The 27718-nt window shown below is 34.8% G+C and overlaps 3 protein-coding genes and 1 pseudogene across 4 annotated transcripts; 2 read left to right on the top strand and 2 right to left on the bottom strand.

Moving 5' to 3' along the window:
• The first annotated feature begins 4900 nt into the window (after nucleotides 1-4900).
• Nucleotides 4901-7132, top strand: LOC18603095 (3-ketoacyl-CoA synthase 20-like). 2 transcript variants are annotated; one of them, XM_088805830.1, is made up of 4 exons: nucleotides 4901-5111; nucleotides 5347-5834; nucleotides 6024-6425; nucleotides 6583-7132. In XM_088805830.1, exons 2-4 carry the CDS (start codon nucleotides 5424-5426, stop codon nucleotides 6961-6963), a joined length of 1194 nt encoding a protein of 397 aa, XP_088661956.1. In that variant the 5' UTR covers nucleotides 4901-5111; nucleotides 5347-5423; the 3' UTR covers nucleotides 6964-7132. The 2 variants fall into 2 exon arrangements, with proteins under 2 accessions (XP_088661956.1, XP_088661955.1); XM_088805829.1 differs by having other exon boundaries at nucleotides 4901-5834.
• Nucleotides 7133-11640: 4508 nt separating this feature from the next.
• On the top strand, nucleotides 11641-19443 carry LOC18603094 (3-ketoacyl-CoA synthase 11-like; annotated as a pseudogene).
• Nucleotides 16427-19232, bottom strand: LFR (ARM repeat superfamily protein). Its single transcript, XM_007034856.3, has 8 exons — nucleotides 18999-19232; nucleotides 18659-18825; nucleotides 18379-18521; nucleotides 18036-18292; nucleotides 17479-17584; nucleotides 17249-17387; nucleotides 17031-17158; nucleotides 16427-16899 (listed from the first exon to the last, which is right to left on the bottom strand). Exons 1-8 carry the CDS (start codon nucleotides 19177-19179, stop codon nucleotides 16644-16646), a joined length of 1377 nt encoding a protein of 458 aa, XP_007034918.1. The 5' UTR covers nucleotides 19180-19232; the 3' UTR covers nucleotides 16427-16643.
• Nucleotides 19444-25587: 6144 nt separating the features above from the next.
• On the bottom strand, nucleotides 25588-27625 carry LOC18603092 (uncharacterized). Its single transcript, XM_007034855.3, has 3 exons — nucleotides 26723-27625; nucleotides 26429-26618; nucleotides 25588-26345 (listed from the first exon to the last, which is right to left on the bottom strand). Exons 1-3 carry the CDS (start codon nucleotides 27149-27151, stop codon nucleotides 25816-25818), a joined length of 1149 nt encoding a protein of 382 aa, XP_007034917.3. The 5' UTR covers nucleotides 27152-27625; the 3' UTR covers nucleotides 25588-25815.
• Between the last annotated feature and the right edge of the window lie 93 nt (nucleotides 27626-27718).

The raw sequence follows: 27718 nt of genomic DNA, 5'->3' as shown, positions 1-27718 counted from the left end.
ACATAGCACATCAAAATTTTGGAGCCTTCTTTTTTTGGAGAAAAAGGCTTCAAAGGGTTTTTATTGCTAGGGTTTTTGAAAGTGTAAAAATACTACAAAACGACGTAGTTTTGAAGAAAGAAAGAAAAAGAGAGAAGAAAAGAAGAAATAAAACACAAGCAAATTATAATTATTAGTAAAGGCTTGGATGTGGTGATAAAGACATTGGCATATTTGCTAAAGGTTTTGGGTTTTGCATTTAAACTCAAAGTGTGACATGACAATGTCTCGTTACTTTTTATGTTATTGGTGTTACGTCAGCTTTGATATCAGTACTATAACAGTTAATTTAAATAAAAAATGTGAAAGGAATTAAATTGAAATAATTTTCAAAATAAAAAGATTAAAATATTATAATTTTAAATAAAGAGACTAAATTAAAAAAATCCTGATACAGAGACTTTGCAAATATTTTTACCAATAAAAAACTTTGAATCAATCTTCAACATAAACTTTGTTTTAGTCAGTCGGTGCTGAATTGCTGTGATACCCCTTTTTATCATAAACTCCGGTTTCACTCCATACTTCATAGCAGAAAACAAAGGGAAAAGAGCAGTAACTTGGAATTAAAAATATACCGACATTGGACACCAGGGTCAGGTTTAAAGCTCAAATGGAGTAAAAAAAATAAAAAAAGAGAGAGAGAGTTTCAAAGCAGTAGGGTGCCCCAGCTGGCCATGACAGTATAGAAAAAAGATGACAAATACAACTTAGATGAGAATAAGTGGTCCCAAAACAGGCCAATGTGCCAACACACAAAGGAAACCAGACCCTTGCACAAGGAACCCCCACACCCAAATTTGAAGGGCATTGAACTAGACAAAATCGGGGGGTGCCCGAGTTGGAGAGGGCACCTTTCTTTGCATTGAATCCGTGGGGATTCACTCACCTGGCTTTTTGTTTTAGGACCACTTTGAAGGCAATCAAGGGTCCACCAATTCTTCTGCTGCATTGTGCACCTCCACCTTTGATATCTATTCAATTATAAATTTTTTCCGGACCAAACCGTGTGTTTTCCAACAACATATACCCACCCCACCCACCCTCTCTTTCAATTCCTGATGTGCATGCGGTGTAGATGTCTTGATAATGTTATTGAAAGCTAAATTCAATAACCCATTGTTTTCGATTTTTTCTTTTTCTTTTTATAATTGGGGACAGCAAGGCATTTGGGATATCATGAATTAATTGCTACGTGTGCATAAATTCTTTGGAAATGTAATAAACACAAGGGAGAGTGTGATAAAGTTGAATTGAATTGTCAGAGTTTGAAGGTCATGATGTTTCTGCTAAAAACCAAACTATGTGCTGATGGCAGATGAGACGTTGGGGGTAAATTAACTTTGGTCTTATCTTCTGGTGAACTGAACTTGCACATGATTTAAACTTAAGAAAGAATTGTATTGAAAATGAGTCTAGCTTCATTGTAAAGTTGACTTGATTTGAAGTTGCAACACATTAATTTTTTTCTGCCGCAATCATAGTTCATACATGAATTTAACCAAATTCTTTCATCTGGCATTGCACCTTCATAACTTACAGATTCAAGGTAAAGAATGAAATGAACTGAAGTTAATGCCATTTAGCAGGGAAAAAAAAAGGAAAAAGAATGGATGATGCAATAATACCAAAAAAGAAAAGAGGATCAAGGAGAAATGAACAAGGGGAAATGAGTTGGATGTTTTGCTCTTCATCACTAAGGGAGAAACAGAAAGAAGTAACATACATTTTTCACTTTTAATGATATCTTTTTGTCTTATTTTTCACTTCTTGTTACTGTTAGTAAGAAAGGATGTGGCAGCTGTCATCTTCTTTTTCTTTCTACCCTATTTCTTCCACACAAAATATGCTTGGTGGGTAAGAGAAAATGCTATTAAGGTCTAAGGATGGAAAAGAGTGTGCATGACAAAATGCAGAAAAAAACAACTTCCTCCTTTTTGGTCTGGTAAAAGAGAAAAGTTACAGAGAATCTGAAGATAAGGTTTCTCCTTCTTTATATCTGCAGTACACTAATGAAGAAATGATCATTTTACCATAATTCTCTTTGAAATTTCTCTGAATTTTCTTTGTTTTAAAAGAATCGTCAAACTAGAAGCATTAGAAAATAAAATGAAAGTTGCAAATGAATTCTCTCATGTAAATACACCTTTCAATTATCTAAAACTATATGATAAATGTCTCCCCAATCTCCATTAAAGAAACAATAATTGGGTCAAATTATCCTGGTAGGCGTTCGGGTCACGGTTGAACCTGCAGTGGCCCCAGTTGATCGGAAGTTGAACCCACAACTCAAGGCTTCAAGCAGGAGCGCGTGGGGAGCAGTATTGTTTTCAGAGAGAAAGAAAACCCAAACCAGGATTTTGATCTCCAATGGTGAAAGAATCAATACTAATAATAACAAGCAGTAGGAGCTAGGAAGCATCATCCGGATGTGCACGTGTGGCATGCTGATGCAACCCGATTGGTCAAGTAGGCCCCAGCACACGAGAGGGTAACCCAAAAGAGAGCGTCCCATTTTCTGATGTCGGGGGGATCAGAAGTTGATTGTTTGTTTGTTTGCCCTCGCTGTCAGGCTTTGATTGACAATCTACGGATATGATATGGCAGATTTGCAGTGCAGCACGAAGCCAGGGCTTTGAAGGTCGAAAGTTTAAAAGAGGAATGCCAGATCCAGGTCAAGCCACGTCGATGCATCAATGACCTTTCATGGTTGTATCAACAGAACAGCCCCCACCCCCCCCCCCCCCCCCCCCCCCCCCACCCCACCCCACGCCCCTCTTTCTTTTGAGAAACCTCGGAGTTGGAACATGATCAATCATCATGGGCCCCTTTGTTAAACTCATCGTCAGTCTTGTCCTAGGTTATTACTGTTCGGATGCACTCCCTGCTTTGCTTCACCACTGAAACTTGTCCTGTTACAAAAGCTTGTAAAATTTCATGGTCCTGTATGCTTTCCTTTCATAGCTCTACCTAGGCTTTCTAGTTCTAGCAGACTGTAAGTAGGAATGCTTCCGAAGTTTGGAGGCAAGATGCTGATTACTTGATCAAGTTCTCCTGTCACGTACTAGTAAATTGCAACTCTTGCAGGACTTAAAAGAGTTCTATACCAAGTACGAACATTTTCTTTATCTAGAACAATAAATAACATAGAATTCAAATTTTGAAAATTACTACTATATTCAAGATTCTTATCATCAAGTAATGCTTCATGGTGGTAGGTCAAGTAAACAAATGAGCATGGTTTTCATTCATATTCAAAGTTTTAACTCTTTAAAAAAAAATGGGAAAAGAGGAATTAGTTGAGCAATGGAATGAGAATTAGGAAGCCAACTTCTTAGTCCTCTCTCCTCTCCCTACCCTCTATTTTTTAAGCTATAAGAAAAGAGTTAAATAGCATCAAATCCTGTTCATTTATCTTCAGTGAAAATAGGAAGTAGGGCCAAAATTTCCTTAAAGAAAAGGAATTCCTTGTTAAATTGGAGCAAGAGGAGCAGGGGATAACTGAACAGGGGATTGGGGGATATACACAGCTTATAGGTTCCCCTTCCCCAGCTCAAGATTCAAGCAGTCCTTCAAAACAAACAAATTTGAAAGGGTCCTTAGTGGCCCATTACAGACTAGCAGCCCTATACAACTAGATGGACTATGAAAATTTTCTAAGATAGTCGGCCTTAGCTACTACTACAGTAAAATGGGCTGGGACAGCTTCAGGCACCTTCTGGAGGCATTTCCAGGCACCCAATAATTGAAATGCGATGGGTTTCTAAGTCTAGGCTAATTGATGTCGGCCAACATGTATAATAATCTGTCTAGGATATATGAATTCTACATATTCATAATTTTGGTTATGTTCAGAACTTTTTGTTAAAAAAAGAGGAACAGGCCAGGTAGGTTCCAAATCAATAATTTTATCACTATTTACTGCAAATTCTAATCCCTACAATAATTGAGAATAGGAAAAAGTAGGTTTTCTTTTGCTATAATAACAACATTTGCTTGAAGCAATCAGCTAGAGGGTCTGATAAGAGGCAGCTGGCCATGTTTAATGCTTAGTTATACTGAAAAACTCATGCCAATGAATGTGGAAACTACTTCCATATTCAAACATTCATCAACCCATCTGCCAGCTCAACTCTTAAGCATTAACCAGTGACAGACATAAATTCAAAGGGTTGAGCAGGTAAATATCTGTATAATTGCCATTGTGTGGAGCCTAAGAGGACACAGCTGCTTTTGCAAACGGAACGGACAATGTTTCAAGGGGCATGCAGAGCCGTTGGGAGAGGGGCCTTAAATGACAGTTCTAAATGCTGATGGACCCCTCGATTAAGGCATTGCGTCGAACACCATTAGTGCAAAGAAGGATTCTTCTGCTCCGTACGTCTTCAAGATATACGTCGTTTTTCTTCCTTTATTTTAGGGATTTATGGGCGTTTTCATGGGGCTGATCCATTGAAAGTCACACCTCTCTAAGGTTTTAGGTTTGAACCTCAGCAAGATCACATCTTTTTGTTTTGAAGAATAAAAGCGTCATGTGCATTTAAACTCAAAGTGTGGCATGGCAATGTCTTGTCGCCTTTTGTGCTCCTGGTGTTGCGTGGCACTGACGTCATTATCGTAATGATTAATTTAAATAAAAAATATAAGAAAGATTAAATTAAAATAATTTTTAAAATAAAAAAATTTAAAATATTACTATTTTGAGTATAATGATTAAATTGAAAAAAAATATCTCGGATACAGGATTTTTCAAATATTTTGACCAATAAAAAACTTAGAATCAATCTCCAACATAAGCAGGGTATTTTCATGCCAAAATTTTTATGAGAATACATGTATATTAGCTGGATCTGTATCTCTCTCTTTCTGTCTCTAAGGGCTATATAAATTTATTCACATTTCCAAGCTTTTGCAAGGCATAAATTCAATATCGTGTCCCTACTTTTTCTAAGTTGGTAAGGTGATTTCTCGAGTAGGAAATTGGTTCTGAAGCTATTCCAAGGATGGTGGTTCAGGCGATGATAATGAGGAAGATGAACTCAGACAATGAACCTGATCGGATTCCGGTTCAGGTTGGTAGAAGAAATAACATCATACCCAACTCTCTCTCCATCAAACTCAAACACGTTAAGCTTGGTTTCCATTACTTAGTTTCCAATGCATCGCACCTCTTGCCTGTGGCCCTGTTTGGCATCATCTTAGCTCATTTTCCAACGTTTTCAATTGAAGATTTCAGTCAGCTAAGTAGCCACCATAGCTTCAATCACATGACAGGAATTATGTTCTCAGTTTCTCTTGTTTTCTCAGCTATCCTTTACTTCAAAAACCGCCCAAGAAAAGTTTATCTGGTGAACTTTGCATGTTAAAAGCCTGAACCAGCTGAAATGTCTAGCAAAGAGCTTGTTCTGCAGGCATGCGCACGCACTGGGATATTCACTGAAGAAAGTTTAGCCTTCCAAAAGAAAATCTTAGAGAGGTCAGGGTTAGGTCAGAAAACATACTTTCCGAAAGCCTTAATGCAGGTTCCATTTAGCAAGGCTATGTCAGAGGCAAGAAAGGAATCAGAGGCAGCTATATTTGGAGCAATCGATGAGCTGTTGGAGAAAACTGGAACGAAGCCTAGGGATATAGGAATTGTTGTGGTGAATAGCAGCTTGTTCAATCCACTTCCATCTCTCTCGGCCGCCATTGTGAATCGATACAGGCTTAGAGAGAATATTTTGAGTTATAATCTTGGTGGGATGGGTTGCAGTGCAGGACTTGTCTCTGTTGAGGTTGCCAGACAACTCTTGCAGGTTTGCCAAATGCACAAAAACTTTCTATTTCTTGATTCTTATTTATATATAAAAGCTTTCTGGATATCACTCCACTCATACACCCCTAACTAAATATGTTAAAGGAATATCAACATATTTTAGTTGGTACAGCTATTTGATTTGATACTAATTACTATTACTAGAACAATCTCAACATTCTTTTCACAGGTGCACCCAAGGACTTATGCCCTGTTTGTCAGTACCGAAAACATCACTCACGGCTCGTATTTAGGCAACAATCGGGCAATGCTGCTCGCGAACTGCCTATTCCGGATTGGTGGAGCTGCACTCCTTCTGTCAAACCTATCGTCCGACCGCCATCGCTCGAAGTATGAACTCGTTCACATTTTTCGCACCCATGAAGGCTCCAACGACAAAAGTTACAGATGTGTATTCGAAGAAGAAGATGAAGAAGGCACAGTAGGCGTCACACTGTCCAAAGATCTCATGGCAGTGGCAGGAGAAGCTTTGAAAAGAAACATCACAACACTAGGGTCATTGGTTCTTCCCGTGTCAGAGCAGCTCCGTTTTCTTGCGACTTTGCTAGCCAAAAAAGTCTTTAAAAATAAGGTAACATTAAAACTAAATACTGCTATAAAAGTTGAAATTTATAATTAGTGACTCACTTTTTCTTTTGACATTACTTTGGATCATCTCTTGCCACATTGATTTGATTTTACCAATTAAATATCTCTTTTTTAAAAAAAATTAATTATCTCTTTAACAGGTAAATCCATACATCCCCAATTTCAAGCTGGCTTTCGAGCATTTCTGCGTCCACGCAGGAGGGAGAGCGGTGCTCGATGAGTTGCAGAAAAGCCTTCACCTTAGTGAATGGCACATGGAGCCTTCCAGGATGACTCTTAACAGGTTTGGGAATACTTCCAGTTCTTCTTTGTGGTATGAACTTGCTTATTCGGAAGCTAAAGGAAGGGTGAAGAAAGGTGACAGGATATGGCAAATTGGGTTCGGATCAGGATTCAAGTGTAACAGTGCTGTTTGGAGAGCGTTAAGAAGGATCAGTCCAACCGTGGAGATGAATCCCTGGATGGATGAAATTGACGATTTCCCCGTCCATGTTCCGAAAGTTGAACCCATTTTCTGTTAAATTAAAACAATTTGCTATCCATGATTTAGTGTGTTTGGTAAGAACGAAAAAAGGAAATAGAATATGCTATTCTCTATTCCTTCTTTCATTTGATAGGAGGAAAATAAGAGGAAGAAAAATTGGATAGATTTGTATATTTTCAAATCTAATCCTTCTTAAATTTGAAATAAAACACTACTTTTATCTAAATTAATTATTTTATTTACAATTCTACTCCGATTCTCTTTTTTTTTTTTTCTTTCATCTTTTACATCAAACATAACAAATATGATAACTTTTATCACCACTTTACAATATTTATGTGTTTAAGATATTTCATTTTAACTAATGCGTGATTTCTCGTATCACTATTTTAATACTTTCACATGTGTACGTACAACGATCCTATCATGTAACATGAACTTCACATATAGGAATGATGGACTTACCGTATGGCTTGAATATCACATTGACAAACAAAGACAACATATACTTTAATACCATGTTAAATGTTAGAACAAACATTTAATTTAAAACTAATTAACAATAGGTAAAATGACCCTTTTTATATTAACTAGAGTATAACCCGTGTTGTGCTTTCAAGATACAACTATTCGATGTATGTATAAAATATAAAATTAATTTACATTAATAATAAAGATAATTATCTAAAAGTAAATAATAAATCTATGTATCATTTGCAAACATGCAATTATATTGTAATTTGTGAAAATAAATATCCAAAAATCAATAGATATTTTGATGACTATCTGTCAAGTTAACTTGGAGACTACTCTGGTATTGAAAACACATATCAAAATTCACAAATGGTGCTATTTTTCCTATTAAAAACAAAGTAAGTTCAAAAATTAAAATATATATATATATATATATATATATATATTAGTTACATGTAAAAAAGTTTAAAGTGAAAACAAAAATAACAAATATAACAAAAAAAATTAGAAATTTGGTTTGAAAGATAAATGAGTTGAGAAAATAGAAAGAAACAAAAGAAGAAAAACAAAGAAAATGAGGAAGAAAGGGATGAAGAGAAAAACTAAAGCGGAAACACTAAATAAGAAAGGACAAACAATTCTAGAAAGAGAAACCCAAAAAAATCTTATAAAATTAAAACAATATTAATCAATTATATTCTTAAAAACTAATCCAAAAACCACATCAATTTAAACAACAGAAAATTCATGCATAAAAAACACCATAGGTATTTCATATTTACTTATATGACAATGTTTTCTAAAAAAATGATAAAATTGTAAATGCAATCAATAAAGAAATTAAACATTAATAAAAAGAATAATAAAAAAAAATTTTAAAAAAAGAAAAACTAACCAAATCTCAAAACTCACCAAATCTGCAACTTGATAATATTCTATCAATATGATTTTAATACTATACAATTATAAAGGGAGTGGTGGATTAATATTATATTTTGTAAAAATACATTTATCTATGATATTTTTGAATATTCTGAAAGTAATTACAAAAAAAATATCAAATGAGTTGAAAGATAAACATATAGCAAAATAATAATAAAAAACATGTAAATTAAGGAATATTTTCTAGTAAAGGACATATTCTTACTCAAAAGATAATTAAAAATAAGCTTATATGATTTATATGAGTTAAGATGAGTAACAGGTAATAACAGTTAATGATTGATACAACTTGGGTAAAGGTGCCAGAAAATTATTGTTTACAATAGAAAGTATAACTATACACCTAATCGTATAAGATAAAAATCAAAGAAAGAATTTAAAAACTTGGATGAAAGGCTTCTAGTTTCTATATGGAAGCAACAATATTATAAGAATAAAAATAATAAAGAACCCAAATAATAAAAATTTGAAAAAATAAAAAATCATGAAATTAAAAAATAAAATAAGAACAATATATAAAATACCTTTGAAACAATTATAATTGGAAGTTATCTTAAACCTATAAAAACTAAGATTGTACAATAGAATAAAGCAACACTAATCAATCATAGTCCAAAAATTAATCCAAAAATCAAATCAACTTAAAAAACAGAAAAATTCATGCATAAAAAAATTAAAAACAATGGGTAGTTAATGTTTATTTGTATGACAATTTTTCTGAAAAAAAAAGACAAACTTATAAATATTATCAGTAAAGAAATAAAATATTAAAAAATAATAACAAAAAATTAAAAAGAGATAAAAACTAAATAAAGAATTCAATCTCAAAACTTACAAAAAAAAATACCCGTCTATTTTGTTTCAACTTTTCTTTTTCTTTTTTCTTTTTCTTTCCTTTCTAACAAATCATGAAATCGTGCTCTCCATAGTCTCTCATTTAAGACGCCCTGATCATTAACATAAATAAAATATCTTCAAAATTAATAATGATAATTAAACAAAATAAAACAAATAACATACAATCATCAATGAAGAACAAATAAAAAAATCACAACAGGAACAAAAGCAAAAATCAATTACATGCAACCTAAAATCCATAAATTCAAAAACATTAAAAAAAAACAAAAATAGACCAAAAATAAGAATGAAAGAAAAAAACCTAACAACCAAATTCTGACTTGAAGAAAAACTAAACAAAATAACACTATAAACAGACAAAATCTATATTATTAAGCAATATGTTGAAGCTATATGTTCTTTTAATTAATAAATTAATATGAAATAAAATGTATATTTTATTTAAAAATCTATATTATTAAGTAATATGTTGAAGTAAACATAAACAAACAAAATCATCCTCAACATCTTTCAAAATACCTAAAACCTCATTAGTAAAAAAAAAATCAAACAAACATGCAAAACCTCATCAGTAAAAAAAATCAAACAAACCTTTTCAACAAATAACAAAATATCACACATGTTTAGGGACAATTAAACCCAAATCAAGCCATCATGTGTCAAACAATTAGGCTATGCAGGTGTCAAACAATTACCCTATTTAGGGACAACTTTTAATATATGTAGATATATTCAAAAATTATCAAATTTAATTGATATGAAATTTTTCATATCACGATTTTGACAAAAACACTGAAAATAAAATGACTTTAAAATTAATTGATAATAGATAAAATGATCCTTTTATATATATTTATATATATATATATGATTTAGTTGATATGAAATTTTTTTATGCCACAAATTTATTAGAGTTACCGAGGTTAAAGACCTTGGGATTTCCTAAGATGTAATTAAATTTCATATATATACCAGCTGCTTGTATGGCAAGAATAATATTAGTATATGTTGCATTCATAAACAAGTACATTGAACTATTCAAGGTCTGAGACACAAATGAAAAAAATCAATTAGTAATTAACAGCGGTTAATAAAGGGATATGAAATGAAACATTTGAAAACTACGGACACTTACCACATTTACACTAATGAATGAACGATTAATAAGAAAGATAGAAATGAAAACAGAGACTTGGGTCTGAGTTAGTGACGCAGGAGCGTTTAGGATTGTATTTAGTTTTTGCTAACTTAATTGATTTAGGATTTATTTTCTTTATTTTATTTAGATTAGGATTTTTTTCTTATTTTTATTTTAATACTTTTAAGAATTAGTATTTGATTAGGATAGTCATGTTCTATTTAGGAATAGAACACCTATTTTATTTAAATATCTTATTAATTATTCTAATTGTATTAAATAAACTAAAAGTAGAGTTTTATTAGGATTTGGGCCTATAATACTATAAATAGGATCATTGAGCTTAGTTGTAAGACATTCAAAGTTGAGAGTTAATAAATAATATCTTTTTAAGTAGAAGTGCTTATTTCTTTAGGTTCTTTTTAAATAGTAAGAGGTTTTAATATCTTTGACCTAACCAACGAAAGTGAGATTTTGGCTATTTTTCACCTTAATGGGGTTTTCAACCTTGTCAAGATTGGTGATTCACCTTAGTGGGGTTTTCAACCTCGCCACGATTGGTGTCTTTCATAATGTCCAGGTGTCTTTACAACGCCCCGGCGTCAGTTTGGTATCAGAGCGGGAGGATCATTGTTCGTTGCATAAAGATTCACTGTCAAGTTTCAATACTCTCTGTTCGAATAATTTTATTTATTGCTTTATAGTTATATCATCATCTTTTTTTTTCTCTACATCACCACATCATCATCATCATACAATAAAATGCCGCCAAGACGTCAAAATCGTCAAAGAGATGATCACGAGATTGAGATTACAAAACTATGTCAGCAAATTCAAGAATTACAAGAACAACTCGCAAGACGTGATGCTCAAATCAACAATAATAGCTCTAGTGATAAAGAGAATGACACTAATTCGTTTCATCAAAATTCGTCCTCTGAAGAAGAAATACATATACGTCGCCTAAGAACTACTGCTACCAGATATTTGGGAATCAAAGTCGACATTCTTGAGTTTGAAGGAAGACTTCATCCTAATGACTTCCTTGACTGGCTCTACACAGTGGAAAGAGTTTTCGAGCTCAAAGATATTCCCGATGAAAAACATGTGAAGCTTGTGGCAATTAAATTGAAGAAGTACGCTTCTATTTAGTGGGAAAATCTTAAAAGGCAACGAGAAAGAGAAGGGCGCAACAAGATCAGAACATGGGATAAGATGCGTCGAGAACTCAAGCGTAAGTTCCTTCCTGAGCATTATCGACAAGAAATTTTTATCAAATTTCATAACTTGAGGCAAAAAACAATGTCGGTGGAAGAATATATAATGGAGTTCGAACAACTTCTCATGAAGTGCGATGTTCATGAGCCTGAAGAACAAACTATAGCTCATTATCTTGGGGGTCTTAATGTTGAAATTGCAGATGTTGTTCAACTACAACCATATTGGAACCTAAATGATGTCATCAAATTAGCATTAAAGGTTGAGAAACAACAATTACGAAAAAGCTCAATGAGTTCATCTAGACAACAAGAATCCACCTCAAACCATGAAAGTCAAAGTCAACAATTATTCTACCTCCAAAGGTAAACTCTTCCAAAACTCCAAACAATAAAGAGACTACTTTTACTCATACTTCTAATGTCAACAAAAAGTGCTTCAAATGCTAAGGATTTGGGCATATTGCTTCTGATTGTCCGAATCGAAGAATTATTTCCTTAGTAGAAAAAGAAGATTATGTGAATTGGGAAAAATTAGAACCAGTCTATGATGAGTATGATGACGAAGAGATAGAAGAAGTTTCTGCTGACCATGGAGAGGCTCTTATTGTTCATCGTAACCTTAACACTACCATAATGACTAAAGATGAAAGTTGGCTTCGTCACAACATATTCTATACAAGGTGCACATCCCAAGGGAAGGTTTGTAATGTCATTATTGATAATGGAAGCTATGAGAATGTTATTGCCAACTACATGGTGGAAAAGTTGAAACTTCCAACTAAAGTACATCCTCATTCTTACAAGCTACAATGGCTGAGAAAAGAAAACGAAGTTAAGGTAACAAAGCGCTGTTGTGTTCAATTCTCTATTGAAAATAAGTATGAAGACGAAGTCTGGTGCAATGTTATCCCAATGGACGCTTGCCACTTGTTGTTAGGTCGTCCATGGCAATATGATCGTCAAGCTCACCATGATGGATACAAAAATACTTATTCCTTCATTAAGGATGGAGTAAAAATTATGTAAACTCCATTAAAGCCAAAAGACCGACCAAAGAGACAAGAAGAAGATAAAACACTCATCACTATGTTTGGCTTAAACAAAGCTTACTGTGAGCCAAACCATTTATGTCTCTTATTAGTCTCCAAGGAGAATGAAGTATCTTCACCCATATATGGTCAAATAAAATTGGTCAACCAAAGTTCGGGAAACTTATCGAAAAGCTTTGTGGATAACCATGCTGTTAACAAGACTACAATTAAGTATGATTTTCCTATCCCTCGATTGGATGACATGTTCATTGGCTCTAGAGTGTTTTTGAAGATCGATTTGAAGAAAGGATATCATCAAATTCGAATACAACTTGGAGATAAATGGAAAACAACCTTCAAAACAATGGATAAATTGTTCAAATGGTTGGTATGGACTATGACAGTATGTGGATCCAAACATGGAGTATGTCAAGGCCTACTAGTCAGAGCCGAGTTCTTCTGACCCGAGGAGAATGACGCATGAGCATCTAGGATTGTATTTAGTTTTTGCTAATTTAGTTTATTTAGGATTTATTTTCTTTATTTTATTTAGATTATGATTCTTTTCTTATTTTTATTTTAATATTTTTAAGAATTAGTATTTGATTAGGATAGTCATGTTCTATTTAGAAATAGAACACTTATTTTATTTAAATCTCTTATTAATTATTCTAATTGTATTAGATAAACTAGAAGTAGAGTTTTATTAGGATTTGGACCTATAATACTATAAATAGGACCATTGAGCTTAGTTGTAAGACATTCAGAGTTGAGAATTAATAAATAATATTTTCTTAAGTATGAGTGCTTATTTCTCTTGGCTCTTTTTAAAGAATAAGAGGTTTTAATATCTTTGACCTAGCCAACCAAAGTGGGATTTTGGCTATTTTTCACTTTAGTGGGGTTTTCAACTTTGTCAAGATTGGTGATTCACCTTAGTGGAGTTTTCAACCTCTCCACGATTGGGGTCTTTCATAACGTCCAAGTGTCTTTACAACGTCCCGACGTCAGTTAGAGATGGTGCGGATGAAGAAGGCCCTGTCTACTCAACCCTACCATCCCCCAGCCAGGCCTTACCTCACTAGTTGCCTTTATTGAACCAGTTCGGTAAAATTTGGCACATAATTAACTCATACTAGAGAAATGATTGATGCCTAAATTGTGCATGTAGCCGTCCACAAAATCTTATACAACCAGTGGCTATACCTACAAGATTTGATTAGATTTGCCTTGTTCAAATGAGGGGAAATATGGGCATTTTTCAATCTTTGTTTGTATTTCATATTTTTTTTCATTACCTATAAGGCCTATAAATAAAGGCAAAACAAAAGGATAATAAACAGTGACGATCGTCATTTCTCAATTTTTAATTTTTTTATTATTATATTAATAAAATTTAATATATATAATTATTTTTTAATTATCTCTCATATCAAATTCAAGATTTCTCATTATCTATAAATAACTTCACACGTTTCCAAGATTTGTAAGGCAATCAATATCGGTCTTTTCCCCTTTCTCACTAATAAGGTTATGTCTTGAGTCGGCTTGGCCCGAAACTCTTGTCAGCTATGATGGTGGATGTAGGAGAGCCGAACTCGGAGAGTAAACCTGACCCAATCCGAGATCAGCCAGGTCATAGAAGAAAGAATCAAATACTCCAACTTGTTGCTTGGTTACCATTACTTAGTTTCCAATGTTTTGCACCTCTCGTTCATGGCCCTCTTTGGCGTCATCTTTGCTCGTTTCCCAACGTTTTCTATTGAAGATTTCATGCAGCATAGTGAAAATGAGAGATTCAATCACGTAACAGTAATTCTAATATCGGCTTCTCTTGTTTTCTTAGCTACCCTTTACTTCAAAACTCGGCCAAGTAAAGTTTTCCTAGTGAACTTTGCATGTTACAAGCCTGACCCAACTCAAATTTGTAGTAAAGAACATGCTATGCAGATATCCGCATGGAGTGGGAGATTCACTGAAGAAAGTATGGCCTTTGGAAAGAAAATTCTTGAAAGGTCCGGGATGGGTCAGAAAACATATTTCCCAAAATCTTTAATGAAGGTTCCACTTACAAAGCCTATGACGGACGCGAGGAATGAAGCAGAGGCAGCTGTGTTTGGAGCAATCGATGAGCTGTTGGGAAAGACGAGGATTAAGCCTAGAGATATTAGAATTCTTGTGGTGAATTGTTCTTTGTTCAATCCAATTCCATCTCTCTCGGCCATGGTTGTGAATCGATACAAGCTTAGAGAAAACACTTTAAGCTATAATCTCGGTGGAATGGGTTGTAGTGCTGGACTCATCTCTATAAACCTTGCCAAAGAACTCCTAAAGGTTTGCCAGTATAATTACTATTATTATGTACAAATATAATTATATTTATCCTCTCCAAAAAGAACTGATCATTTAAATTTAAGCAAATTTAAACATGTTAAAATACATGCATGGTATATCTAAACGTGAACGTGATTGATGTAGGAATAAAGATGAAATCGCTTAGACTTTGTTTTCACATTTCATTTAACAGGTCCACCCCAACTCTTACGCCTTGGTTGTCAGTACCCAAAACATCACTCATGGCTCGTATTTTGGCAACAATCGATCAATGCTCCTCTCGAATTGCCTGTTCAGGGTGGGTGGAGCTGCAATCCTTCTATCAAACCTATCATCTGACCGCCATCGCTCAAAATATGAACTCGTTCACGCCCTTCGCACCCATGAAGCGGCTAAAGACACAAGTTACAAATGTGTATTCCAACAAGACGATGAAGAGGGAATCATCGGCGTCACGCTCTCAAAAGATCTCGTGGTGGCTGCAGGGGAAGCCCTGAAAAGGAATATCATTACGCTAGGGCCATTGGTTCTTCCCGTGTCAGAGCAGCACCGTTTTCTTGCGACTTTGCTAGCGAGGAAAGTCTTCAACAACAAGGTAAAACAATACATTCCTGATTTCAAGTTGGCCTTAGAGCACTTCTGCATCCACCCTGGAGGGAGAGCAGTGTTAGATGAGTTGCAAAAAAGCCTTGGCCTTACTGAATGGCACATGGAGCCTTCCAAGATGACTCTTTACAGGTTTGGCAACACGTCAAACACTTCTTTGTGGTATGAACTGGCTTATTTAGAAGCTAAAGGAAGGGTCAAAAAGGGAGACAGGATATGCCAGATTGGGCTCGGATCATGATTCAAGTGTAACAGCGCTGTTTGGAGAGCGGTAAGAAAGATCAATCCAGCAATGGAGAAGAATCCCTGGATGGATGAAATTGACGATTTCCCTGTCCATGTGCCGAAGGTTGAACCCGTTCTATTTTAGAACTTTCTGCCATGCATGGTTTAGTATGCTAGGATCTTAATTAGTTCCGTACGTGGAGACAACGAAGAACAAAGATCATTAATTACTTTAATTACCAACCCCCAATTTGTTTCGTTTGAATGACGTTGTCTAATGCAATTTAAAAATAAAGAAATGTACCACCCTATGGACAAAAGCAGTGATATTTGAAGGTAAGTCGTTGTGTGTGGAGATGCGTGACAAATTTGCTGCCCCACCAATACCATGTGTGCCCGGAGTCCATAGAAATATTGCCCTCTGTTTCATATGCACGGGGAGACAATTTGACCTCTTATTATCGATTCTCCTTTTGCTTGATTTGAATTCTGTGAAAGATTGGTTGACGTTTAAATTTAGATAGGGATGCTAACAAAGCGATTAAGCATGATAAAATATTTTTAAGAAAGTAGTACCCCGTAGGCTATTCGGATTGACCATAATTCTTGAAAATAAAAAGAAAACGCTGGATATAAGGTGAACTCATCTCGTAATACAGGAGCTGGAGCAGATACAAAAATGGGGGAGGTCTTTGCTCATTTAAAAGGCAGAAAAAACAGTCACTAGATTGGCGCTAACAAATACAGGATCAATACAAAATTACAGGACAGACATAATGGGTAGTTAAAATCTAGACTCCGCCAGTATGTACAAGTGTGCTTAGGGGCCATGTCCCAATATAACAGTGACTTAAATTAGAGTCAAACCACCAAAAGAGCAGGGTGTCAATTACATGCCCCAAATTCCCCGAGCTGCTGCCATTTTGTTGTTTGGTTTAGAAGTTAGTTCGAACAAAATCCTTGCAAAGGTATCAGAATGTCTACCATCCGAAAAGAGTATCTCCGCAAATGCATTTTCATAAGCTAGCAGCGATTGCCTGTTCTGAGGATCAGATGCAAGGTGCTCCATTATCATCGCAGCTTTCCGGCAGACTTCTGGCACTGGATGTGGTGTCTTGATCACTTTCAGTATACGATCAATAGCCCTAAATTTAGTGAAATGTACACAAAAAGTAGTCACTTCGGCTGCAAAGTTTAATAATAACATGACTATGAATTATCATGACTGGCATCATCGTTATCCCATCATCCACATTCAGAAAAACACAAAAATTACCATCTCTCACTAGCAAGCTTCAATCTGCAGTCCATATTGACATCCACAAGGTTATAGAGTGCACCAATGGCAGCAGCTTGTGCATCAAATGCCTGCAAGCTCAAAAGATCGACTAAACGCTTGTACATCTGCAATTCACCATCAAGTTCTTATTAGAATTTATAACATGAAAGACATTTTCTTACGTAAGAAAATATTGTCAGCGGAATGTTATTAACCTGTGGAACAAAGGGAAGGAGGAGTGGTTCATTATCAGGATTTATAATCATGCGCCCAAGAAATTCAGCAGCTGCACAGTGCCAGGCTTTGACCGGAGATCCAAGCATCCCCATGATAGCTTGAACTGCACGTTTTTCGCTGTTTGGTAAAATGGTGGATTCAATCATCAACCAGAAGTTGGAAACTAGAAAAACATGCACTGAAGCAAGAAGTAGATCAGGGTTCTCACGTTATTTTAATGTAAGATGGCTTTGGTGAGCTAAAGATTCGAAGATCAAGCAAGGGAGCCAAATTTACAATTGTCTCAATGGCATTTGTGACAAGTTCCTCATCCTCTGTCAAGAAAACAAAATTAAAAAGAAAGCATAGATTGAAAGTTTGAAAGAAAAAAAAGAGAGAGACTATATTTTATAGGTGGAAAAGGGTAATAAGAAGAAGAAAAATGCAAATATTTTCTATAGCAGGAAATATAGCCCACAAAGTTCCCATTCCACTGCTCCTGATTATTCACTTTTGGTCTACACATGATAAAGTCAACATTAAAAATTTCAAGACCATTCAAGAAATGCAATAATTTTCCTTTGCTTAACTGCAGCATCTGATGATACCTTTGACACATGATTCCTGATTATTCCCAGTCAGAGCAATGAGCTAACCATGATCTAAGTCTACAATTCTTCAACATCATCCCAGAACCAAAAAAAAAGTACATATTTTGAAGGATACAGACATACAGACACACTAAAATGTACATGATGAGAGAGAAAAAGAGAAGGATTGTCTCACCTACGATATGATCTTCTATGCACTGAAACACAGTTTCCAAGCAATGACGATGTTGAGCCATAACAATTTCATTCTCAGGCATGAAAGAGAAGTTGCGAATAATATTAGAAGCAGCAACAGCACACTGCTGTTTTTCTGCTCGCCCCTCATCATCTAGATTAAAGAGACCATCTTCATCAAACCACCACTCTGAAGGACGCAGTTTACTCGTATTCTTCTGTGATGATATTTCTACAGCAGAGGATCCAGACCCCAACCTGCCATACCCGAAAAACAATTCAAATTCATTTTCCACTCCCTCAAACTAACAAGATGACCCTAAAAAAGTGATTTTCAAGCCTACCCTGACTGTGGCAGCAAGGAATTTGATCCCAAAGCCTCATATTCATTGCCAAATCCTGTTACACCAGAATTCGCACCCAACGTTCTAGCCCTAGTTCCCTTTCTAAGCTCTTTAGGCAGAGATATATCACGCCAATCATCTATCTGCTCCACATCACAACCACCAAATCAATGACAATTTAATAAATTTCAATGCTACCGAGAATTCAAAAAAGAAAAGTCACACCAATTTACATTTATAACATGAAATAGACGTTTACAAAGACATAGAGAACACATACAATTTGGAGAAGCGCATCAAGCAAGCCTGGTATTTTCGCTAAGCAGGCGTCTTTACGCATATCATCTTTCTCTTTGAAAGAGAGCAACGTAAGAGTGTTCAAAGCCCAAGTCAACTCACTCTTTAACCCACTTTGAAGTGCTAGAACTATCCTTTTATTGTTTTGGTCTAGTTACAAAAGCAATGACAAGCTTAAAAGTTAATTAAAATTAAATAAATACATATATTAAGCAAATCACTGCAAATTAGCAAAACTGATAAATGAATTAGTAAATGGGCTGCTTTTTTTTTTTAACAAATTCTACCATTTATGTTATAATGTTGAGTTTAGGGTTTATCACCTGCGAAGGAGCTGTGGATTTGGAGGGAAGGACCGAGGAGAGTTGACGGAGCCACTGAATCAATTGTGGAGGCGGAGGCTGCACTTCCAGTGGTGCTTCCGAATGGCCTGCCTCTCTTGGCCTGTGGCGCGGTGGTGCCACCAGCTGCGCCACCTGATTTGCCCTGCTCTCTCTTCTGCATTTGTTTTCCTCTCCTATTTTCGACTCAGACGATTCGCTATAGGGTTTGTGTAATTTACCCGAATCCGCTAGCCCAACATATAATCAATACTTGTAATGGACTTATCATTAGTTTGGGCCGATAAAAGGCTCAAAATTGTAATGACGTGAGAGCTCTGAGTTGGGACTAATCTGTAATATGGGTGAAAAGAAGGCCCAAATTGATTTGGGCTTAAATAAGCATTATTTATTACTTTTTTTTTTAATTGTCAAATTATACAATTAGTTCATGTATTCCATCAGATAATGGATTTAGTTTTTATATAATAACTTGTAAAAATTGAATCCTTACACTTTTTAAAATTAACAATGTTAATCTAATATGTTAAAAATTTTCTGTTATCTATGTTGATATAGCGTTTGGTTGCTTTATAATTTAAAGTAGTGAAAAATGTATTGTGAAATAGATAAAAAGTCAATACCACATCAGTAAAAAAATTATCATATTAACATAAATAACAGAAAAATTTTAATACTATTAATGATTGGAATGACATTGTCAATTCTAAAAAGTATTAGGACTTAATTTTTGTAAATTATTGCACAAGAATTAAATCTATCACTTTGTTAGAATATAGGAACTAATTGCATAATTTAACATTTTTTATCAACTTTAAGGGTTAAATAGTCATTTTGGATCTAACATTTGTCAAATTCACATTACAGATTTCACCTATTATTTCATTCAAATTAAAATACAATTTTTTCAATTTTACCCATTTAAGAAAGATTCATCATAAAAATTAATAAATATATATATATTTATTAAGAATTACCTTCACTTAACAATCATTAATTTTATTAATTATATTTTTCAATTTTGTCCTTTCTTTTCCTTAACTTAAATTGATAAAATTCAAAAAATTAAATCTTACTTTGAACAAAATAATAAATTAAGTTTCAAAATGAAAATTTTGACAAACATTAAAACTCAACCTTAGACTCTATTGCCGGAACAAATTGGTATCTAGTATTTACCCAAAAAAATAAAAAATAAAATAAAATTACCAAAATATGATAAAAATTTGGTAATGGTCAAATTAACTAAAACATGAGGACTTATTCATAGCAGACCCAATCCACATGAGGTATATCATAGTCTATAGCATATTGACCACAAGTTTGTGTTCAACATTTTATAGTTTTGTTGCAGAAGGTAAACACATGCTGCCTGTGATCTCATGATATCATCAAAGTTAGTTTTTATTAACAAGTTTTACTTGTTGATAACAATATAGCCATCAATTTATCATGGATTTTTTGCTTTCTAAAAAGATCAAACCATGTAACGAGCAACGTGTCGAAGATAATGGTGAAAATTAAAAGCTCGCTTTGCAAATTGCAACTATGTAGGTAATAGAATTTGATTTCTTGTTTATTTGTTTAGCTGTTCTGACTTCCATTTGCCATATTAAGTATAGAATTTTGAGGATCACGACGTTAGAAAATCACACACATGCTTCTGATAAAACCATGTTCGATCGAAAAAAATAAAAAAGTTCGGTGAACAACACCATGCATCTACTATTTAATTAGACAATGTCATTTAAGATTTTCGAACATAACAAGATTTATTATTTATAGCTTAATTGTTATGTTAAATGTTTCAAAAAAAAGTAAATAAAATATTTCAATCTCGTATCGAATAGATAAAAAAAATTTTAAAAAATTGATCCATATGTACGTTATACATTTATTATGTTAATAGTTTGAAAAAAAGAAAATAATGATTTCCTGAATGCTCCACGTGTCAGGATGTCTAATTTTCTTTTCATTTTCTACTCCTAAGCCTGTGCCACTCAACTCAAACCAGGGTTGCTAGCCCATCGGCCCATTGGTTTAATGGCCTCGCTCTTTAAAGAAATCCGAACCCACATCAGATTGGATGGTGGGATACTGTAAAATAGCCCTCTGGGTTTCAACACAGTAGTTCTGTTCTTCACTTTCTATTGCTTATTGGAATGCTTGGTCCTAAAAGAAAAGAGAACGAAACACAAAATTTCGCAGCATATGAAAATGGTAAATGCACATGCAGTAATGCTGCAATGAAAACGTGAGATTTGAAACAGTAAGCAACGAAGGATCTCCACCCAAACGTGAGAAAATCTTCAGTGTTAATCCAAGCCAAACCAACATTATCATGAAAAAAGAAGAATAGTTTGATATCCCACCTGCATCAGCCGGCAGATTTGGCATTAAATTAAATATGTGTTGACACAATCTGGCTTCAGATTACAGTCATTCAAAAGAAAGATAAACCAGGGGCTTGCTTGATTTGCAAAACTCTGTTATATTACACCTTCCTCAATTCAATTATATTTTATTGCTTTGAAAATCAATATCATTAGCTAATCATTGACTTCAATATTGCGAAGGAACCTTCCCTCTTTGTCATGCTCTTATAATCACTTCTCTATAACTACATAATTTAAAAATATATATATATATAGTTTTAATAGTTGAGAAGTCAATGGAACTAAAACCTCTAAGAAAATAAATAAATAAATAAGAGCAGTTGGATTCTTGTTTTCTTGGTGGGTACAGGTGGCTTGATCCAACCAACTAACCAGACACTGCATTTAAGTGATTTTGGAATCAAAACAAGGATATCCTTTTCTGATGCCATCACTTGACAGCTCAGTCCTAGATCAATCATGGGTATTCATTTTTTTTTTTTCTGGTCAAGCTTTCTTGAAACCTCAATTCTCAAATCCATGATTTTTACCAAGTTATGGGAAACTTGTGGCTAACTTGATATCAGCATCAACAACACCATTTCTGTTCACAAACTCCCAACTTGGGTTTCACCTGAAAGGTATATGGATGTGTATGCTTTCTTTTTTTCCAATTCAAAAAAATGAATTTAATTCACTCATATTGAAGTAACCTACCATTTGCAATTGACTAGTGGAGAAATCCTTCATACCTGCTTCCTGATCATATTTGATATAGAAAAATTGCACGTTGTAGATTGAAAGAGAGAGCCCAATCTGATATCAACATCCATTTCCATCTTTAGGCACTTCAAACTACAACAAGCGGGGACTTCTTCAAAATGGCAGCCAAGGTGGAAATCTAGCTTCCATTGAATCGAAAGTGAACATAAATTCTGCCTTAAGCATATTCTGCCATGGCTGCTACATATTCCTCATCAAATCGTGTCAAATGTAAACAAATTTTTTATTTTTTTGCCAAAGTAGAATGAACTATGAATCAGATAATATGCCAAATTCACAAAATCTGCATCCCCACCATTTATCAAATCATAATTTTGTGTTCCTCCTTTTGAAACATGGCCTATATTGGATCATTTCTAGTGTGAGAGTTGATTTTTAACTGGAATTCTGTAAATTTCATTTATGGGGACAGCACCATCCATCACCCCTTCTAGGGTTCTTCAGCTACAAATGAATAGCTGAATATCAGAAATCAGAACAGTAACTGCAGCATTTTTACATTTCATATATCAGTCTCGAGTCAGTCGATAGATGGCATCAATTTTTTTTTTTCTCTTACTACTGTCTTTAGCTTTCTGATATTGTTCCTGAAAATATCTTTAAAACCCTTCTTCATATGGAGCATTAATTATGGTTTTATCACTTTTTTCTTTGTCATAGTTGCATTAAGTTTAACTCAGTGACTTAAATTGATGATCAAATTGGCAGAAGTTTACATCATCTAAAACAGGAAATTTGAAACTTTGAAGTACCTTCCTATTTTTTTTTCCTTGTTCAAGGGATCAAAAATTAAAATATCATATGACTAATCAATTCCTTTCTGACACCAAAAAATCAAATATAATTATCACCACATTCACAATGCTGTTTTGGCCAAATTAATTGCTCTTTTATCCTCGAAAATACCTATCCAAACCGGCCTGGTAGGTCATTCAATGGTTGCAGGTTGGCCAAAATAAGAAAGAAAAACCTACTTTTTGGACCACATTCCTTTTTTTTTTCTTCTTCTATTAGTGGAGAGGTCTAGGAGAGGATTACAACTTTGGGTTTTAATTTTTCAGAAAAAAAAATCATTAAGAATTTTATATATGTCATTAATCGTGTTATATAACCTCTCGTAACATGATATCGTTTATCAAAATATAAAAGAATAAATATATCATGAACACCGTGTCAACTAATTTTTATAAAATCATAATTTTCACACATATTTGTCACATAATAATCAAATTGGAACCAGTTGTAGGTAGACAAAACGTGTAAAATATATGTATATGATTCTCCATTTCCATGACCATGGGAATATGAATTGGTTCCAGTTCTCCATCACCACTAGCATTGATGCCAAAGAAGCCCATCAAGTTTTCAATTCAATCTCAAGCAGAATTACCGATATGATCTTCAGCTAATTGTAAGCCCATTTTTGACCCATCAAAGATCATAACGTTACAAAAGGGAAAAGGGGAAATTAAAAGAGAGGAGGAAGAGCAAAAGAATAAAAAAGTGCAAAAGAGGGAAGGGGTCCAAAGCAGGACCACATGTCACCTAATATTTAAGAGACCATAGTGACAGTGGATAAAAAATGCTTGAATAAAGGAAGAAATGTGAAGGGGGGGACACGTTGAACCATACGATTGGGATAATGGGGCAAAGATGACTAGACCTTTCCTCAACTCTCACACACACTTAAACCACTGTTTTGGATTGGGATGATGATGGTTACATTCCTCAACGTCTGTGTTTCAGGTAACAGCACAAAATCAAAGGAATGTATTTTCTTAGTCGCGTTAGTCCAGTCCATTCTTCTTAAGCTTAGCCTCACTGACTTTGAAAACTTCTCCAAACAAATCAGAAAACAACATGTTAATCAATTTATTATGAATTTACATATAATTTTGACTGAAGGATTATGTTGGAATCTGAAATTGTTGAATTTTGCAGCGAAATGTGGGAAAGACAAAATTGATGAAATTATTAATGGGATAGCTAGTTCCGATTTCGTGTGATACGGGCAAACTCAGTAAAATCAAAATTTACACTCGAGAAGCAATCTTTTTTCCTTGAGACCATCCTTCTGGGAAGAGAAAGAGAGTAGAAGTGGGTGGAGGGTTGCTTTCATGAAGACATTATTAGTATTGTCAAACTTGGGGCAATTTGCTTTTATTGTTTTTGCTTTGAGAGAGAGAGAGAGGGGGAAAGGCAAAGGAAGACCCCACCCTGAGTCTTATCAAACTCGAAAATAAGAAAAGGAACAGAGACCCCACAACTCCTCATTAGTTCTGAGAGCTAGACAACCGACCCTACCCACTTCATAAGAAAATAAAATAATAATTCAGATATAGAATAAAGTAATACAGTAGAAAAATAATAATTCGATAATAATATTATATTTATGTAATAATTTAAGAATATATATATATATATATAGACAGACGGATTACAAATGGCCCACCACAATGATTGTGAGATATATTTTTGTTAGAAGTAAATGTAAAAAGCAATAAAAAGATTCTTCTTTTCTTAATTTTTGGTAAAAGGAATATGGAAAAGAGCCTTGTTGCTGAATAATGTCAGCTGTCTTGGCCCAAAATTAAGGTCCAGGTATTGCCTCAATAAGGGATGCAGCTTTATTTCTCTTATTCAAAGAAAATACTTACGTTAGTAATTTTTTATTCCCAATTGTGTTGTAAAAAAATATCTCCATAATTACTTAAATGGAAATTCTTATCCGAGTTCCCCGACTTCGTAAGGCAAGCGAGGAATACAAAATGTAACAGATAGATATTCTTCTTCATTGACCAGAGTTAGATTTCATCGGTAGTTTGATGAACCGCATTCGGCTTGTCTGATTTGATCAAATTGGGTTTGAGCCGTCGGATGTTTGAAAGTCATGGAGAGGGTCAAAATTGTCTTCTTTCTCTCTGTTTTTAAGGAGTGCCATGCTACCATTCAACGTTCAATGGAAACTTCACACGTGCTAATACTCGTTTTCACACCAACTCAAAAGAAGGCCCCGTACGCCGCGAAATCCATGAATAGTTTCACGAGCCCCCTTGATATCTCAAAAATAAAATATATATATATATATATATATATCATAGAAATTAGAAAAGAGAATATCACGCAAATCTAATGAAGCTTTTTTTTAAAAAAATTTTCTTTTATGCACGAAGACTGAGACGCCACGAGGCTTCTCTCTCTGCCGTCATAAACAAGCGCCTCGTCGAGCCTTAAAAAAAATTCAATAAAATTGAAATTCTCAAACAAATAAATAAAGAAAAAGGTAAGTACCCTAAAAAGATGAGAAAAAAAATTAAAGAAAGGAAAGTTTCATACCCCTTTGTTCCCCTCTCAAGAAACAACACCAACCAAATTTGCATATAATTAAAACAAGAACTGCACTGTTTCTCAGGTGTTTTTAATCTTTACTACTACTTTTTTTTATATAACTATTTAACTATTTTTATTACAACGGTAATACATTTCCTGCCTCTTACAAAGAAAGAAAATAACCCTTGCTAACAAAAAACGAAGGGAAAGTAAACAGAAAAAGGATTATACGATTTTTTATATCATCCATATTTTTTATATCCGGTGAAAATTGTAAAAACAAAAAACAAATAAAAAAATTGCAAAACTTTTTATGGTTTCTCTTTGAGCAGAGAAGCCAATCCCGTGACGACTTTCGTTCCTCTTTCTACACTCTTCGGTTTGACCGCCGGCGGTTGCCACGTGGTCAACGGAGTCACCGGCAAGTCTTTCACGCCGGAATTTTCCTCCGGCGAGGCCTCTTTTTCCTCGCCGAAAATTAAATCCAGCTCTCCGCAACCACTGCAATCGTTTGTTTCCTTGCAATCAGTTTTATCCGAAACATCTTCGGATGCCGAAGAGGGTCTGGTGAATTGAGAGAGCCATTTGGCTCGCATGTACTCAGCTTTTCTCCAAGGAGGGAGGTGCATTCCTTTCCTTTTCAAGCTCTGCTTAGCCGCTTCCGATACGATAGAAACAATACGATCGAGACGGTCCGGTTTACCGACGAAGATATACGGCAGCAATTGGACGATCGCTTTGTAGGCTCCAGTCGATCGCGCCATCTCAAACTCCGATCTAAAATCAACGTCGATCAACATTCTCTCCCCTTCCACAACCACATCTATATACTCATAATCACCTAAAATTTAACAAAAAAATCAATTTGCAATTTTGTGGAAAAAAAATTATCAATTTTGGAAGAATCTAGAAAAAGGAGGTTACCAGCGGGGAAAGATGGAGACTTGTCCCATTTTGATTTGCAAATTGAAGAGTTATAATCGAGAGAAACTAAACCGTCGGTTACGATCTTCCTCAAATCGTCTTTTCGTTTACAATTTTTGTTCTTTTCAACGATCATCGCCGTATCAGCTAAGAGGTTTCTCTCCACGACGCTGGCACATGGTACCAGACTCTGTTTTTTTTTTTTCAAAATTTTCAACAAAATTATGTTAAGATCTGTGGAAAAAGCAGAAAAGAGAACTTACATTTCTTATTTTTTTTATTAATTTTTTGTACCTTGAGTGTATCGCAAGCATCGGCAAGCAATGATCCACCGTTGATCGATTCACCGAACACATCAACCTCATCATCGGAGCTATCGTTGCTGTTTCCATTAAAGCAATTACAGCGGTTACGCCCGCATTTAGCTGGAGGCGGCTGCGGTGGCGGTTGCTTGTCGTTGTGGCTATCTTCGATGAAATTCTGAACCAATTTAGCCAAACAAACCGTACTCGGTTCAAACTCAATCCCTCCATCTTTGCTAGTATTAAACTGAGTTTCACCAATACTCGGCTTCTCCGCTGTTGATATTCTCAGAACACTTGGAAACTGCCGGTCGAAGAGTCTCTTTAGACGCGATTTAAGAACCGGCTTGACCGGTTCGACTCGTACCGGAACAGTTTCATTTTGTGCTTGTGAATCGATGTCGATCGGCTGAACCTTCATCAGAAAAAAGGTTAGAGCTTCCCTTTTCTTTTCTTTTTTTCCCCTAAAACCCTGCTGCTCTATGTTCAGTTACGATCAAAATCTTTAGAGCCTAAAATGAGCTGAAAGAGTCTAATCAATTAATGACTCTGATTTCTTCTGCATGTACATCCAAAAATCCCTTACTCCAAGGAAAAGAATTTACACAAATACACAAACCTCCCCAAAACAAAAAAATTGATTGGAAAATTTAACAAAATTAATGCACATTAGCCAAAACTTAAGAAGCTACTTTAGCCCAAAAAAGGTTAGGTGTTTTCGTGGAAGACGTGGCGACGGTAATCGGAGATACGAACATTGCGTATAGACAGAAAATAACTGTTCGCCGGAATATACATTTCTCCGGCGACGGTGATTAGGGAGCTGGAGGATTACAGGAGGAGATTTTCTTTTTTTTCTTCTTTTGTTGTTTTCTGGATGAAGATAAGGAGAATGAAGGCGAAGGGTAATTTCGCCGAGGCCTTTTATAGGAAAAGTCGAAGAGTTTTTTTTTTTATTTCTTTTTTTTGGCTTGAAAGCTGACTTGGA

Source organism: Theobroma cacao, chromosome 4 (genome assembly GCF_053813885.1).
Source record: "Theobroma cacao isolate CCN51 chromosome 4, ASM5381388v1, whole genome shotgun sequence".
In the NCBI taxonomy this organism is placed as follows: domain Eukaryota; kingdom Viridiplantae; phylum Streptophyta; class Magnoliopsida; order Malvales; family Malvaceae; genus Theobroma; species Theobroma cacao.
Note: the sequence above shows the minus strand (reverse complement) of the source record. Positions and strands in the feature narration are given on the sequence as shown.